At 30.8% G+C, this 17,900-nt stretch overlaps 2 protein-coding genes and 1 non-coding gene across 3 annotated transcripts; 2 read left to right on the top strand and 1 right to left on the bottom strand.

Moving 5' to 3' along the window:
• The first annotated feature begins 2,504 nt into the window (after positions 1-2,504).
• LOC107417374 (clathrin light chain 1) lies at positions 2,505-6,698 on the top strand. The gene is made up of 3 exons (XM_016025989.4): positions 2,505-3,341; positions 5,582-5,735; positions 5,890-6,698. Exons 1-3 carry the CDS (start codon positions 2,896-2,898, stop codon positions 6,409-6,411), a joined length of 1,122 nt encoding a protein of 373 aa, XP_015881475.1. The 5' UTR covers positions 2,505-2,895; the 3' UTR covers positions 6,412-6,698.
• Positions 6,699-7,936: 1,238 nt separating this feature from the next.
• On the top strand, positions 7,937-8,009 carry TRNAK-UUU (transfer RNA lysine (anticodon UUU)). The gene has a single exon. It is a non-coding gene; the product is annotated as a tRNA-Lys (tRNA).
• Positions 8,010-8,159: 150 nt separating this feature from the next.
• On the bottom strand, positions 8,160-10,742 carry LOC107417370 (expansin-B3). The gene is made up of 4 exons (XM_048471308.2): positions 10,415-10,742; positions 9,976-10,282; positions 9,672-9,801; positions 8,160-8,759 (listed from the first exon to the last, which is right to left on the bottom strand). Exons 1-4 carry the CDS (start codon positions 10,584-10,586, stop codon positions 8,526-8,528), a joined length of 843 nt encoding a protein of 280 aa, XP_048327265.1. The 5' UTR covers positions 10,587-10,742; the 3' UTR covers positions 8,160-8,525.
• Between the last annotated feature and the right edge of the window lie 7,158 nt (positions 10,743-17,900).

Genomic DNA, 17,900 nt, shown 5'->3' with positions numbered 1-17,900 from the left:
TGTTTAATAAAAAGTAAACCTTGCACGATCTAAGTAACGCATTTATCAAATGGATCAATTTAGACTAACACGACCTATTTATATAAATTGATTCATTTATACGAATTTGAACCGTTTATACGAAATTGACTAGTGTACACAAATTAACCCATCTATATGAAATTGACTCGTTTATGTGAAATTTACCCAATTAAATAAACTAATTTGTTTGACTTAATTATTTTATATAAAATAGAAATAATTTAGTCATTAATTAATCCTAAATTAAAATATATTTGTAAAACCATATAATTATAATTATAAATTTACACTAATATAACATATAATATGATAATATAACAATCTTATATAACAGCTAAATATAAATAAATATATATATATATATATAATAATAAATCTAATACTATTTCCATAAAAATAATATCTAAATTTTTTTATTAATAATCATGTTTTTAATTTTCTACATTTTCAATACTTTTAAGCATATTAATTTTATTTTTTCAACATGTATAAATCCATACATGTATTAAACATATTATATTTAAGTAAATAAATATTATTTTAATATTTTTATTTTTATTTTTTAATTAATAAAAGAAAATTAATAATACAACTTTAAATAAGTTTGTAATTTAGTAATAAAAGAGTATTAGTTAAAATTTTATTAATGGTAAATTTAATATATTAAAGTTACAATTTAAACAGGTTATAATCACGTCAGATTAGACTAACACGTTAATTAACATTTTTAATAAAATGGATCAATTTGGATCAATTTCGAATTAAACAGATCAATCCAAAATTAACAAGTTTAATAATTTTATTAAACAAGCTAATACGAAATTGATTCAAACCCATTTATAATAAATCTAAATCTACTAACTACATATCATTTTTGAATCATATTACCATGTTATAATCTAAATTGTCACCCTAAAAATAAAGGTATTATGAATTAATATTAAAATAAATAAGATTTACATATATATATATATATATATATATATGTATATAATGTTTGGACATTGAAAATGAAATTTTCAGGTTGTTATTTCAAACATCTAATAAATATCTTATCATAATTTAACTATAGTGATACACTACGCTAATAGAGTAATTCTACTATAATATGGTACTAATCTACTATGGTAGTGTAACCCCAAATAGAGTATTACTCTACTAGTAGAATTAGTAGCGTATTACTATGCTTCAATTAGTGTTATACCCTATTATAGTGATGTTTGTAATTTTTTAAGTATTAAATGTTTGTTATGTATTTAATATATTTATTTCAAAGATCTAATAAACATTGTATCATAGTTTAAGTATGGTGATACACTACCCTAATAGAATAATTTTACTATAAAATAGTATTAATCTACTATAGTAGTGTAACCACATATAGAGTATTACTGTACTAACAGTAGAGTATTACTTTGCTATAGTGTTATACTATACTATAGTGATGTTTGTAATTTTTCAACTATTAAATGTTTGTTATGTATTTAATACATTTATTTCAAATAAATTGTGCTTAATTGATTGTTATGTGTTGTAAGTGTGACTAAAGTCTGTATTATGATTAGGTACGATGGAGAATTGGTTAGCTTTGAAAACAATATTTTATTATTATTATTATTTTTTTTCCTTAAAGAGTTAAAATAAGTGCTTTATTTGTTTCTTCTTTAATTTTAATAAACGAATTGCTCGCCACTTTTTATATCACAAAATAATATAGAAGTCTCTCTCAAAACAAAACGCATAGTTATTATTGAAATGAGATCCCTATGCAAATTGTTATTTATATTTTGCTATGTTGTCCCTACCCTGCCATTGATGTGAAATCCTCAAAATTGTTTCATAACATTGGAAATTTCCTTCATTAAAAGAAAAAAAAAATTAAAGAAAATTTACAGTATGTGACAAATGATTATTATTATTATTATTATTTTTCAAACTCATTGCTCTTTTTTTAATGTAGTATAATAACTTGCGCACAAAATCAACAAGACAGAGATTTACCCACTTTACTGTTGTTTTTGATTTTCTGCTTATTCTTAAATTCATGAAATAGTCAACAATTGGTTAGCATCTTCGTTAGTTTTATGGACACAAGAAAATATTTCTGGGTATCCCTTCATTAACAGTTTCTTCTTCATATATATATATATATATATATATACACACACAAATATATTATGATACTATTTGGGAAAAATACTAATACGCAACCATAATCGATTAACGTCCCCAAAAACCCAAAAAAAAAAAAAAAAAACACTTTAATCGATTAATAATATCCAAAATTTTGAATTTTTTACTTTACCACAAGCCGTATTTATTTATTTTTCTTTTCTATTTCAACTTTTGGAGTTGACACAAGTGTAAAACTAATTGGAATGTAGTTTAACATATTTTCCGCTGTATATATAAAAAAGCTATGCGGGTTTGATAGCAAGAAACCTTTTTTTTTTGGGGGTAAATTGGAAAGAAACTAGTTGATGAGGAAGAAGCCGAAGAGAAGAAAAAGATGATCATTGAGTGGAAATGTGAAAAATTTTGGAGAAACAGGAAATTAATGTGTCTTCATTATATTCTATAAAAGGCTATACTGGTATTCTTACACTTATAAACTTGTTAAATATCTGTATTTCCAAATATAGAGTTACATGTCATTAAACCTTTAAATTATGAGTTTTGGGTTCAAAATTCCCAGTCTGAATCCAAATTCCTCTCTCTTTCAAAAAAAAAAAAAAAAAATCCAAATTCCTCTCACATTGTTTCTTCGGATCCGAACATAGCGGTCTGCTTCTTTACCATTTCAAACACCCCCACCGTTTATCAAAAAATTTCAAACACTCCCAACAACCCAACCTCACATAGAGGCTTCCAAAAATGGCGTCCTTCGACTCCTTCACCAACGAAGCAGATGACCAGTCCCACCTCCATACCCACTCCCCCACCTCCCGACCATTCGACGACGATTCCTACATGGGTTACGACCCTTCCTTCAACAACCCTTCCAACGACGATGACTTCACCTCTTCAGCCGACCACCCACCTCCATCCTCCTCTGATTTCCAAGACGACGTAGCCGCCAACACCATCCACCACGACCACCATGCTTCTGACGATTATGGCTTCGGGATGTCGACGAGCCCAAATCCGGACTATTCCTCTCGTTTCGAATCCGCCAAGCCCGAGGTCAATGGGGATGGCAAAGGGTACGGTGTAGGTGCTCCTATTGATGATGATGATGGGTTTTTCTCCTCCGAAGGGCCTATACTACCCCCGCCTGAACATATGCAAGAGGAAGGTTTCGCACGCCGAGAATGGCGTCGGTGAGTTTGGCCTTTCCCGATAGAGTTGTTTTCAAGGGATTGATTTTGATGATCTTAATGCTTCTATTTTGGAATTTTGAATTATGGGTTTGAATCAGATTGCGTTTTTGTTAATTGGGTTCTGTTATCTTCATTTTAATTGCTCGTAGAGGAGCTTAGTTCCTAATTTTTTTTCAATTGCGCAAGCGGGCTGTATGGTTTTATTTGACGTGTCTTCATGCATTTTGGATTGGTTTATACGCTAATCTAAGGAATCAAAAATCACAATATGGTTTAAATCATGTGAAGTGAGCGTTTTCTCATTATTTTAATATATCGTGGTGTCTTCATCCGGATAAAATCATAATTTTTCTGATAAGAGATTTAAATGTTGACTTTAATATTTATGGATGGTTGTATAGTGTTATAGGGCAATCGATATGACCTTTCAGGTCGTTCCGTTTAGAAGCATAATTTTAACATGGATATTTTGAGCTCAATACAATGATAAGCAAGTTTCCTTCTTTATTGGACTTGGTATCGATCTTGAAGCCCCAAAATTTTATTGTTGACCATATCGTAAAACTCACTAAGTATCTACAGTATTGTTTGCTAAAGTAGTTACAAAAACAGCATAGGACTTCTTTTCTACAGTGAAATATTCGTATGGTGCTGTGAATCAATGTTTTTTGTCTATAGTTGATTGTCCTTTTTGTTCTGGGGTTTTTTAATTTAATTATTTATACTTATGGACTTTACTCAACTTGGGTTTTGACCGTTTGTAATTTTATTGTCTGTGTAAGGGGAAACTGGATCCAGAATAGATTAACTGTTTGTTATGCATGTGCTTGGAAATTTCGTAGATCTTTTCGATCAATAACAAATAAATAGGAAGGAGTATGGGCCAGTTGTTGACTTGACAATGGTGTATGTTGTTTTTAATTTTATCTTACCCTTCAGTGTAGACCCCCATTTTGGGTTGTTAACTCGGTTATGCATGGTTAAAAAGTCCCACGTTGGCTATATGGTTTATGAGTTAGTCTAGAAGCCATAGGATGGTTTATGATTGAATCCAGTATCCCAAAAGTTAATCTGGCTAGAACTTTTGACCACATTTGGAGGAATGTTTACAGTTTGCCCATGATCCCTCAAAAATGTTTAAATGTTGAATCTATAAAAAAATCTGAGGTCATATAATTTAATGCAAAGTTCACCAATGATATGATGATAGCATTAGGCTTGTATTCAGTGAAGCAAGTATGCTGCATGTTTTTACCAAGCTCCTGTTTTTTGTTGAAGAAATTTTTTATTAAATGCCTGGACACTTGAGGATGGAAGTGTAGCAAATTTTTTATCTTTTACTTGTGATTAGAAGTAAAATTATGTAGACTTTGCGATCAAGTAGTGGATGTATATAGTTGATGGAGATCCAAAGAAGAATTTAAAGACTTGTGATTATTAATTAAAGTTTCTTAAGTTATTTGGTTTCCTATTTCATTTGGGGTTTCCCTAATTTGTTTCCTACATGAACTATGCTTAATTTGCTTGTAAATAAGGTTGACTGCTACCCTAGATGGACAACTTGAGTGTTTATTGAACATACTTGAACTATGCCCTTTGAACTATGCTCAATTTGTTTGCTTTATTTTATTCCTTCATTTCTCAGTCCTTTCTGTCCTATCAAACAACGCAGGGGATTAGTAATCTCGATTCTGATTTTTCTTTTCTTCCTTCTTACGAGGATAGTGTTATTAGTAAAATATAAAGAATCTATTGTTCTAGGATATGAGTTCATGGTGGCTTTTTCACATGGGTTGAAATCTAGATCATTTTCAGGAATTTACATTGCTATACAACATTATTATGACTATTCTTTATCTCTTCATCCTTCCGAAGTTCATTCCTTCTTATCAAACATAGTGTTAGAGAACACGTTTTTCTACAATTCAGGTTCAAGGTGGCATTTCTCATGGATTTATACCAGGTTTCTTTGAAAATTTTGCGACACTATGCAACATTAATATTGGTTCTTTGTTGTGCTCTCCTGCTTACCTTTCGCTGCTTTTGTTTCTAATATGTCAGCGTTCGATATATTCTTATTCAGATAAAGCCCACACCATTCTCTAACTTATAACCTAATAAAATCTTGAACACTTGGTAAAAATCAGTTAAAATGCCATCGTTGTTCACAAGATCGTTTGTATTTTTTTACTTTAATGCATTCAATTTGTAGATTTCATGGTTTTAACCTATTAGTGCAGTCAGAACATGATCCATCTCGAGGAGAAGGAGAAAAGAGAGAAGGAAATGAGGAACCAAATCATCAACGAAGCTGAGGAGTACAAAAAATCTTTTTATGAGAAAAGAAAGGTCACTTGTGAAACTAACAAAGCTAACAACAGGGAAAGGGAGAAGGTAAGGTATCCTCTATGTTTCTGTATCCCTCCTTTCCCTTTCCTCTTTCCTATCCCTTTCGCACCAATTTTCCCATTCATACAAATGACGTATGCAAATGCAACACATATCATCGATGTTTCATGTCAATAAACTGATTTTAACCTTTTTGTAGCTTTACTTGGCTAACCAAGAGAAGTTTCACAAAGAAGCTGACAAACATTACTGGAAAGCAATAGCAGAGCTCATTCCTCGTGAGGTCCCAAACATTGAGAAGAAAAGAGGGAAGAAAGATCCTGAGAAAAAGTCTTCAATCACGATCATTCAGGGCCCTAAGCCTGGGAAACCAACTGATCTTTCAAGAATGCGGCAAATTTTTGTGAAGCTAAAACAGACTCCTCCACCTCATATGATGCCTCCCCCACCTGCACCTAGCAAAGATGGTAAGGATGCGAAGGAAGGAAAGGATGCAAAGGAGAAAGGGAAGGACACAAAAGAAGGAAAGGATGCCAATAATGAGAAAGCAACTACACCAACTGCTGCTGGGGAGGCGTTGGTAGCGGCAGCTGGAGAGATTCCTCCATCACCTGCTAAAGATGTCAGTTCAAATGGTACTCCTGACTTATCCAATCAAGAGGCTTCTGTTGCAGCTGAGGAAAAGAAAGTTGCAGAAACAGAGCCGGTCGCTGCTGAGTGATAATACTTTTTCCTCATCTTTTAATTAATTTCCTTCTGTTGATTATTTTGAATTTTATTACATTCTCTGCTTGCTATTCATTTCGAAGAATAAGCACAGTTATCAGTTAGATTCAGCACCAGTCTGCGGAATTAGCTGTGCGGACCTTCTTCCTGCCTTGCTTTAGGATTTTTGTAGGGCTAGCATTTGTAAGGGAAAAAACCCTGTTTCTTCCACTTGTTTTGACATTCATTATTTAGCTAATATATTCACTAGAGTTGAATGTCACGTTTACTAGTTTTTGGGTCTGTGGGTGTGCCCCGTTCCTCCCTGCCTCCAGATATATAAAACATATTAGTATTCTTTACAACTTGTACTTCTATCTTTCTCCGTGTACGAAGTATTGTGGTTCTCTTGATGGGTTATGAGATTATCTGAATGATTCAGTAAGTTAGATGAACTATCTGTTTTATTTTCACGGTAATTTGGGATTGTAATCAGTATGGAATTAGTAGAGAAATACGAGTCTTATCTTTTGTGAAACAAATGAAAATAAAATACATGTGAAGCAACTGAACAACGAATGTGTCATTCACTTGTATACTGTGTGTTAGAGATTGTAATCGCACTATTTATAAAGTTCAGAAAGTATTGTTGCCATAAAAATAATAATAATACTAATAACTAAAAAAATAATTAAAAAAATGTTAAAGAGGCTAATAAAATGCAAAAATTAAAAAAATGTTAAAGAGGCTAATAAAGTGCAAAATTACAAGAAGTTCAAGGGCAATGGGGCACAGAACCTTGTCTAGATGCAAACATCCAGCTTTTGAAATGTGAACTTCATAAAACTACCTTATAACGTTTTCTTTTTTCTAACGGTCAGTATAAAACAACAAAGAGATTTGAGTTCCAAATTTGAGTACCTATCCAAGAAATTGGAGTTACTGCCATTTTGTGTATATTCCATCTGGGTCAGCTTTTGAATATGTTATCCATTGTTATCAACAGTCTATTGGCGAATTGAATAGAGGGGGACAGACTGATAAACTAATTTGTCAAAGGACCTTTTCAAACTATAAAAGAGCTTCAAAGTGGGAGATATTATGTATCTTGGTCCATGTGGTGTTGTATTTGGCTTTTGATATAAAGAAAATCATGTGGGCATCAGCCTGGATTTAATGGGATTTGCATTTCGGCCCCCACGGACAGTGGTGGTCACACACAATGTTTTGTCATCCACACCCCATTTATCCAAAGCAGGGACCCAAATTGGTGAAAGAACTACATTTCTCCAAGCAGCTTTTTTTTTATGCATGTGGATGAGCATGTGTGACCCACCCTGGCAAATCTTTAGCCTTTTAAACCTCCTCAACTTGTGGAATTTTGAAAACCATTACTTTTTACTCAAAAGCTCCGTCCTATCAACAACAGAACAACTTGTATAACATGCTCTAGCACAAACTTTTTGTAGGGTCAAAAATTTTAATTATGCACCGAAACGTTTAGAAGTTATAAATATATAATCAGCTCCTTTTTCCGTCTAGCCGTCTTAGCTCAGCCGGTAGAGCGCACGGCTTTTAACCGTGTGGTCGTGGGTTCGATTCCCACAGACGGCGTTTTTATTATTTATTAATTTTTCCTTTTTCTTTTTTTGGTTTGTCCTTAAGATCATGTGATGTCGTTCATTGATATCCGAGTACAGATAGGACCCACATTGCAGAATTGGTCTAGATAGACTAATAATAGAGCAACAAACACCAGAACAATAAATCAAAAGGTCCAAATTCCATTTAAAAGCCAAGTGAGCCCACAAATTCTTACAAAGCAAAGCAAGCAACAACATTCGCTCTCTCTCCTTTGGAGAGGGGCTGCAATCTACTACTACGCAACACAGCTTCCACACAACTACGCACCTCACCTAAACAATAACAAAAAGGAAAGAGCATTGGATGCTAATCTTACTTGTACGATCCAACGGCCACTTTTCCCTTAAAAACAAGAAAAAAAAAAAATGCCAAACCAAACCGACAACGGTACCCTTTTTTTTTTTTGTGCCATTTAGAAGCAGGATTTTTTTTTTTTCTGGCATAAAAAGGTAAAATGCTTATATATATATATATATATATATATGTTTATAAATTCTTCTTGTTGTTGGTAGATTTTTCTTTCAAGTTGAAGAAATTCAAGCGAGATGTGTAGGTTGCTTTTGGAGACCAGTTCCTTGGAATCACATCTCTTGCAGACAAACTTGTTCCTGTTGATAGTGTGGTTAACTTCACCGAAAATGGTCCTTGTAAAGGTCCCCCAATTATGCACCAATTTGCACCCCATAGATGGTTCATCTGTAACCATTCACTTGACCCTGCCTGCCAATATATATCAAATTTATTCATTAATTTTTCTAACCCTTTTTATGCAAAATTGAAATATCACCATCTTTCGGACTAAACACAGAGATTCTTACACGCTTATATACACTTAGGTTACTATACATATATAATATACAAGAAATTGAGAGAAAAAGCAAAATATAAATACAATTTTGGACATGCCTGGAATTTATTATGTAACTTCAGTGGGGACCATCTATCACATGCACCAAGTCAGGAAAATAGTTGCAAGAAAAAGAGCTTTAAGACACTTTGCATATTGGCTCCCTCCATTTCACACTACTACACATAGTAATAGTAATAAAATGAAGAGAGAAACAAGGTAGTAGTAAATATTAAAATATTAGACTCGTTGAACATCTTTTTTTCTGAATAAAGACAGCTAAAGTAGGGCTATATAGCATATAATTAGGGAACCACATCCGGGAAATTAGGAATCTCTATAAACCTCACAAAGGGTAAATAAATAAAAAGCCATTAATCGCTTTTGTACCTTTTTCCCTTAAAGTTTGTCAATTGGAAATGGCTCATTGCTTTTCGTGGTGTTCTTTTCTGAGAGCACGTTTAAGCAAGTGTGCTCTTTTTTTTTTTTTTTTCTTTTTGGGGTTAGGAAAAGTTGGGATTTTGCGTTAACTTTTCAAGACCCTCCATTTTCATTCCATAGATGAATCTTCTTTTATGCCTTTTGTTGATTTGGCATATATATATATATATATAATACATGTTGTTAATATTAAACTCCTTTTGATTTTTATAAAAAATAACAATAATTTTTTGTTTTTTTTTGTTTTTTAAGGAAAATGAGTTCTAAAATGTAACCTGTAACATGTATATATAGTAACCAACAAATTAAAATTGTAAAAGGAGAATAAAATTAATTTTGCTTACTTGTCTTATATGCATTGCTCCAACATCTCCATCCGCATCTTCAAACTCCACGAGAAGTGATAGCCAATAATTAGTTGAACCTTCATTCACATGGAATGCTATATTCTTTCCTGGGTATTTACATGGTGTCCTGCATATATTAAGTAAAAAAAATCCCATTAATCTATTAAACATAAACACAATGGCAGTTTAGTAAAATGGCGTGATGTTAGGCTAAAAAATTGTATTATTATAAAAATAAAAGTGACAAAACGGAAACCGTTAAAGACTTAAAGAGCGGCAAATGGCAAAATAGTAAAAATACCGTCGATATACGACTGGGATCTCGCCTCGGTTTCTGAGTTGACCATTTTCACCGGCAACAGCCATTCGACCAAAAGCCGCTCCGCTTAGGTCGAAATGGGTCTTGCCGTTGGAGCAGTACCCACCCGGACACTCATCCGTCACGATTATTGTCACGGCTCGTCTCGAGCAAATCTCTTTGTCCAAACACCTAACCTTGTAGCAGGCCCCACATCCCTCACCGTTCTTAAACAGCACGGGACTCACCGCACCTACTCGTGCTCTTAACGGCCTAACGTCCACCAACGAACCGTAACCGCAAGCTCCGCCTGTATTAATAATTCCAAAAAAAACATCTTAAAATTACATAAAAGTACACAAACCAAGTCCATAATTACCGAAAAGGAAAATTTTTTATTTTTTATTTTTTAATTTTTTATGAAGCTGAGGTTGAAGCTCACCGTCGCTACCGTCACCTTCCGGGCTACCGTACCACGTGGCGGTTGCGGGTTTCCAATGCGGGTCGAATAGACGGTGCTGGACCGGACCCGACATTGTTACGACGAGACAGTTGAAAATGACGGCCGAGAAGAAGAAGATGAGGTTGTTAGAAGGACCGCGACGGTGCTGCATTGTGAGCCGTTGATTAGTTTTCGGTTGCTCCACCACCGTCGAGCTGAGAAAAGAGAGTGTTTGAGACACAAAACGCAGTCGTAGAAGAGAGTTTCTGCCGACAGTGTAGAGAGAGAGAGAAGGAGGAGGCAGTGTGGTTCACTGTTTTGGAAGCCTTTTCGTCATTCTATCCCATATATAAATAGGTCGGGAAAAAAGAATTAAATTAATTGTTTATTATTTTTTTTATTTTTTTTAGTTTTTCAGTTTTTATTTATTTTTCTGGTATAACAAAGTGACCCACGGTTGTAGGTATTATTTACGAGGAATACCATTATAGTGTTTGGGACCCAGCGGCGGTTAAGGCGTTGATCCCGCACGACCGTATTTGTCTGTTGGGGTTTGAGAGGGTATTTTGGTAAATTTGATCTAAATGGATCTTTCTACCGTTAAACTTGTTTGTTCTGAGCCACGTGCGAGGAGGAGATTTGAGGGGAGCGCCAGAGAGATTCATGATGCGCATGTGCAATTTACTATTATCAGGGAAAAAAAAAACAGAAAAAGTTGACGAAAACGGCGACGTTCGGTTGAAGTTAGTTTATTGTAACAACTGGTGGCTGTGTGGGAATAATGATAGTATATGTGGCTCCTAATGTGGAAGTGGTTTAGCCTGTTATGTTGACCTGTTTGTATGTCGAGCATAAGCTCGGAGACTGTTGTGAGACTTTGGAGATTGTGCTCTACGAATATTTTTTTTTCTATTTTCTGTTTTCTACTTTCTGTTTTTTTATTTCAAAAAATAATACAATTTTTCTTTCTTTTTTGACTTTTTGGTTGAAAATATTTACCTTTTTTTTTTTTTTTTTTTGCTATTTTGTCACTGGGTTTCTTTCCTGTTATTATTATTGTTTTTTCTTTTTTGCAACGTCTTTCCTGTTATTATTAGATAGGTAGAACGGCAGGGGCAATTATTATTTGACTCAGTTTTTCAATGGGGTAATTATATCATATTTTCTACTTTTAGACTGTACGAAAATTACAAAATTACTTCCCAACCCCTAACTAAGGTTTTAGGCTACCTTGTGCGGATCGTTCGGATACCCATAACATCAAAATCAAAATATTAATTTTATTGTTATATATACAAAGTAAAATTGATAATTTTTTTTTAAAATACTGATTTTAATGTGGATTCATATAGAGACAAACCATACTATATAATTATCTTATATATATATATATACATGATATTTCTACAATATATTTTATTTGTATACGAATTCTTATCAAAATTGATATGTTTTTTAATAACAATTTTATTGTGTATATGTATATAGCAAAATCTATATTTTTTCTAAAAAGTATCTATATATATACATAGTAATATAAAAAATTCTTAATAATATTTCAATTTGCCCCCTAATTTGTTGTTATTCTTATTTTTTATTCAGTAATTTCCTATTCTTGAAAATTAGCATATTTTCAATTTCCACACTTAATTTTTTTTTGGTTAGATTTTAATGAAATTGACCAATTAGTTTTCGGTTAGATTTTAACGAAATTGATTGTTAATACTAAAATTGATTGCTTATATATAAATAAAATGTTTCTAAAACAATTATTAAAAAAACAAATTAAACAATTTATCTCTGATATTATTTTTTTAATTTTTTTTTATCAAATTTGCTCAAGAAATATTTTGATTTACTTTAGTAATCAATTTAAATACTAGCCAATAAATTATGCCAAATGCCCACAATATATATATATATATATATATTTTGGTTGAGAAAAACTTCACGAGAAAATTAAATTGTTTAAAAAATAAAAATTTATAGGGCCAATTGAAACTTAAGTGAATGCTTAGCGGGATATTTTGTAAATTTACCCTTAACTGTACAGATGTAAAAAGGTAGTGGAACACAGCTAAAGGAATTCTTTTTTTCTTTTTTCTTTTCCTTTTTTTTTTTTTTTTCATTTACAACAATTTCTTTTTTTTCTAATATTTCAAACTCACAATATTATACATGTAGATGTGAATGACATACTAACTAAATCAACCTCATTTCACAATATACAGATAGGGAGTTAAAAATTTGATTGGAGTTAAAAAATAGCTTTTCACAATATATTGTATTTTACTATATTAAGAGCATCTTCAACAGGTCTTTCAAAAACTTAAGATCATCTTCGATTGTAAATATGGATTATTGTTTTAAAAAATTAATACCGTCAAAATTTAAATAGCATAAATATACAATCATTTTCAAAATTGTTTTCCAATTGAAATATAAAAAAAATATTATTTATAGTTGTTAATTAATTATATATATTTTATTAAGTTTTTTTTTTTTGAAAAAATTGATTTTTTAAGTAAAATTTTGTCTTTAAAGAAACTTTTTACAATATTTGATAAACCCTTTAAAAGTGGACTTTCTAGAAGGTCACATTGACAGTATCTTTTTTCTTTTCTTTTTTTCCCTTGTTATATCAATTTGATAGAGTGTTTAAACAAATTCATTTAGAAAGTTTTCTTTCTTTTTTTTTTTTGTTTTTTTTTTTTTAATATTTGAATGATTGTTTATTTTTTTGATATGGTAAAAAAATATAATAATAGACAAAGTTATTGGAGATGCCTTAAATCTCCATAGTTAAAATAATTATATCTATTTTTTATGACTCTTATGAGCTTTTCAAATTGAAAAGTTAAAAATAAAGAGAGAGAATGAAATTGTTTAGGTATTTATCTATTACTCCAACAGCCTCTCTTACTCTCTCTACATTTATTTATTACTCTACAATTTTCAATACACAATAATAATTATGCTTAACTTCATATTTTTTTATTTAATTTCATAAAAAAAAGAGGAAAAAAAAAAGAAAAAAAGTAAATTATAATTATTTTATTGAGACTTGAAAAATAAATAATGATGATAAAAGGTGGTATTGGAGTTTAATAAAACAATCCACTTTTTATTATATAAGATTCTTCAAAAGGCTCTTTATTAAAAAATTGTGTTTTTCAAAATAAACAGCACCATTGAAAATACAGATATAGTATTTTGGCAATGCATCACCATGTTATAACATATGAGCAACTTTTTCCCTGTCCAATGCTAGTGGCAAATTTGGCCAATGTCATTCATGATGCCAAATTTACAAGTGAAAAATTTTGATAATGGACTCATAATTAGACTTGGCATTTTGGATCATGACACGGCGACACGACTCGAAAACGACACGGAATAAATGGGTTTGGGTTTATTATAAATGGGTTCGGGTTATAATCGGATCAACCCGTTTAACACGATTATTAATCGTGTCATTTTCGGGTTGACCTGTTTAACTCGAAATTGACCCGTTACGACCCATTTATTAAACGTGTCAGTTTCAACCCGACACGATTATATACCTATTACAACCCATTTAAATTTAATTTTAAATTAATATTTTATCACTAATATAATATTTAATAACTAAAAAATATTATAAATTAAAAATTTTATAAAAATAATTTTCTATTACTAATTTTTTAAAAACAAAAAATACATCTTTAATAAAACAAAAACATAAAAATAAAAAAAAATAAAAAAAAATTTCGGGTTAATAGGTTAATTTTCGGGTTAACGGGTTAATAGGTTAGTTTTCGGGTTAATAGGTCAATTTCAGGTTAACGGGTTAATAGGTCAACACGACCCGTTAAAATAATCGTGTTAAACGGGTCGTGTCGTGTTGACCTGTTTATAAACAGGTCGGGTTAGTGTTTTAGGTACCTGACACGATTAATAAATGGGTCGTGTTCGGGTTAGGCATTTTTGACACGATTATTAAACGGGTTGACACGAACACGACCCACCAACCCGAATTGCCAGGTATACTCATAATATAGTAAAAATGAGTGAGATTCATCACTATTCAATACATAAATTATTATGACTTTGCTTTTTTATTGGTAAAAGTCTAATATTTATAATTTGACAATGTTAATTTTTAACATGCATCATTGAAGAGCTAATGTTAAACTTTAGCATTAACATTAGTATTTACTCATGCTAATATCAAATTTTATCAATATTAATCGTCTTTGGAGATGCTTTAAAAGGGTTTGACTAATTTTGTTATATAGGGCGTCTACGGTACGGACACATCTAAAGCCGACGCTTTTCAAATGAAAACGTTGGCTTTGCTATACATTGTACATATCAAAACCAATGTTTTCATCCAAAAAACGTCGTTTTTTAATGCAGTCCGCAATGTAAAATTCTCATATATATATATATATATATATTATCGAGTAAGTCTTACATCAAACATCTAAGTTTTTCTTTATTAATCACTTGATTACATCAATTATATTTAGAATTTAATTATTGACCAAATATGTAATTATTGATATACTGAACTTTTATTTAGGTGTTAAGTATAGCTTAGTTGGTATATTCTTCACATCCACATACTAAAATATTTTTAAATCTATCTTTTGTCTTCTTTTTTTTTTTTTTTTTTTTTTTTTGGTCTTCTTGCTTCTATGCCAATTAATGAAATGATACCATATTATTTAAAAATGATAGCAAAGAATTAAAAAATATATATAATAAAAAAATTGTTTTATAAATAAGTTGCGATTCTATCATTGCTCAAATATAAATAGAGGTGTCCATTTGAATGTCCATCGAAGATACCTTTGAAAATATTTGATTGGACTTAGCTAATTTGGTATTATTCCTTTAACAATAATTTTTCTTCGTATTTTCATTAATGTATAAATTAATCTTTAATTTACTATTTCACTAATATATAAATTATCATCAATAAAATATTGTATATTAAATGAGAGTAAAAGAACTTGCAAATGTGATAATATCTCAAATATATATCAACCTTAGTCTTATTAAAACTAAATAATATTTCCAAACAATATTATAACTAAGAATACAGCATTTATTTAACTTCAATATTGTTGTAATAAATGCATCAACATGTTAATTGTTGTTTTTTAATAACTAATTAAATATGAATCATATAGAAAGTAAGTAAAGCAAAATCCTAAAATTTATTATGCCATTACATCATTTAGGTAAAAATTTTAATAAATATAATTGGTGATTCAGCTCCCAAAAAAAAAATTGGTGATCGTTGCTACGTTATTCAATGAGGGTGGAGAAAAACTTTCCCATCATCATAAAATCATCACCCAACTATTTTCATTAAAAATGATGATCAAGTTGAAAACAAATTTCCCAGTATTTATGAAAATTGCCTAGTTGATCACATGGGATGCCCATATTTTTACAAAAACAAAAACATAACTTCTAACAAATAATTAAATATCTATGAATAGCATATGTACTTGAGACGATTGCGGGGAAAAGTAATGAATTATTGGCATTGGGTGTGGCCCAAACGGTTCAAAATGTCAAGGGTATGTACCACATCTATCCAGTGACAGGGACCAGCCACAGGATACACCAATTAAATTCACAGAATTCATTGAGGAAGTGTTACTTCATTCACATTCTAAACATTCTAACTATAATATAATATACATATAAAATTTTGTTACAAATGGATGACATTTTGCATAGATAGAATTTTAATATTGAATTATTACATATAATTTGGAATTATACATTTTAAAAATTACATGTAATTGGATAACATATTCATAATATATGAGTGATAACATTCATCATTACATAACTATGTCACATATAATATGTAAATTTAATCTTGTAAAAACTATGGTTCAAAGGCTTATAACTCGTACATGTATGTATTGTATACATACATATCATAGACTCTTTTGTACTACTATATTTTCCACTGATAGTAAGGTTCTTGTCTGGAGGCCCTCCACTCAATGTTTTGTAGTGGGTGAAGCAACATTGATATTCATGGAGTATTAGAAGTTTCTTTGTGCATAATTACAGGTTTGTCTGTTTGTCTGGAGGTCTTATAGATTCGACAATTGTTGAGTGATCCAAGGCGTCATCAACTTCGAAAAAAAGATGCTTTGCTTGATAATTATCTAATTATAATGAAAAATTCCCACTCTTTTCTACTTATGAAAGTTTTTGATCCTTTTCACTTATTGCGTTTCTCAACCACTTCTATATATGCAAAATATATGTAGAAACCCTGATGAATAAACCATCTATTTCTTTAACTCTTGCTTATTACCCTAATATTTTTCTTTGGGATTCATATATATATATATATATATAAATGCACATTTTCCTAGGGGTATTTTATACAAAAGGATTTTTGATCTTCTGTTCTAATTTTTCTTTCTCAATATGTATATGGTTGATGATAGAATTCCATATGGTCTAAAAAGTGGTTACTCTTAATTATCTTTTCTCTTTATTGTTACCATTTTTAAATAAAATAAATGAAATAGGTTAAGAAAATCAGACAGAAAATCTGAATTTTATATAAATATTATATTGTATGCATATCCTTTCATATTTAATGTAAAAATTTCCTTTTTATGGTGGAAAAAAAGGTTTTTTTATTTTCATTTTAAATGACAATTACGTAAAAGAATACTTCCATGATACAAATTAATTAATTAACACAAGCATGTTAACCGTTTGCCATAATGATTAACTGCAGCACTTCCTAACGCTTGGAAAACTAATTTAATTTGTCATGTACTATAAAAGTTGTAATAATAATAATAATGTACATTGCGGATCGGACCCACAGTAGATGCATATTTTATTTAAGCAAAGCCTTGATTATCGGTTTATATAAAAAAGACTAGTCAATAGAAAAACTCCACGTAGTATACATAAACAGCATAATTAAATTAAAAGTACAGTGCATCGGACAAATAAAGAGATGGTGCTCTTAAAAGAAGATCTTTTACTAAAATTCATATAATATGTGAAGGCATTTTTTGTCTTTGACCAACTCCCTGTAGCAAATCCTTTCAACAAGACCCACCAAATCATATCAGCCATTAAAAAAATGTTACTTTTTTAGCTTCTCTTTATCACGGACTAATTATACCTCCTAAGTTTTGTCACAATTTACAATGTGGGGTATGAAGTAAGAAAGATTTGTTTTGTTTCATCCAATTGTTCACTATATTAATTAATCTAAACATAATGATCTATATCAAACGAGAAAATCTTCGGTAGGTAAGACACATATGCCTAAGTGGTCCGTCCACATTGATATGGTAACATGTGTTTCTAAAAAATTATAAATTTCTTTATTTTTAACCTCATTCTTTCCATCTCTCTTTCCACTCTTCCATCATTCTTCATTGTCTATTCATACCAATTTTTTTTTTTTTTGGGCATTTCTTTGCAATCAAATTGCAAAGAT

Source organism: Ziziphus jujuba, chromosome 4 (assembly GCF_031755915.1).
Source record: "Ziziphus jujuba cultivar Dongzao chromosome 4, ASM3175591v1".
Taxonomy (NCBI): Eukaryota; Viridiplantae; Streptophyta; class Magnoliopsida; order Rosales; family Rhamnaceae; genus Ziziphus; species Ziziphus jujuba.
This window is presented reverse-complemented; position numbering and strand designations above follow the sequence as displayed.

Bases quoted from the DNA above. Each gene is read 5' to 3' on its own strand.
- LOC107417374 (XM_016025989.4), top strand. From the start codon at position 2,896: ATGGCGTCCTTCGACTCCTTCACCAACGAAGCAGATGACCAGTCCCAC. The intron at 3,342-5,581 runs GTGAGTTTGGCC...CTATTAGTGCAG, and splicing joins GCACGCCGAGAATGGCGTCG to TCAGAACATGATCCATCTCG. The intron at 5,736-5,889 runs GTAAGGTATCCT...ACCTTTTTGTAG, and splicing joins ACAACAGGGAAAGGGAGAAG to CTTTACTTGGCTAACCAAGA.
- LOC107417370 (XM_048471308.2), bottom strand. From the start codon at position 10,586: ATGCAGCACCGTCGCGGTCCTTCTAACAACCTCATCTTCTTCTTCTCG. The intron at 10,283-10,414 runs GTGAGCTTCAAC...TTATTAATACAG, and splicing joins GGAAGGTGACGGTAGCGACG to GCGGAGCTTGCGGTTACGGT. The intron at 9,802-9,975 runs GTATTTTTACTA...TAATATATGCAG, and splicing joins ATCCCAGTCGTATATCGACG to GACACCATGTAAATACCCAG.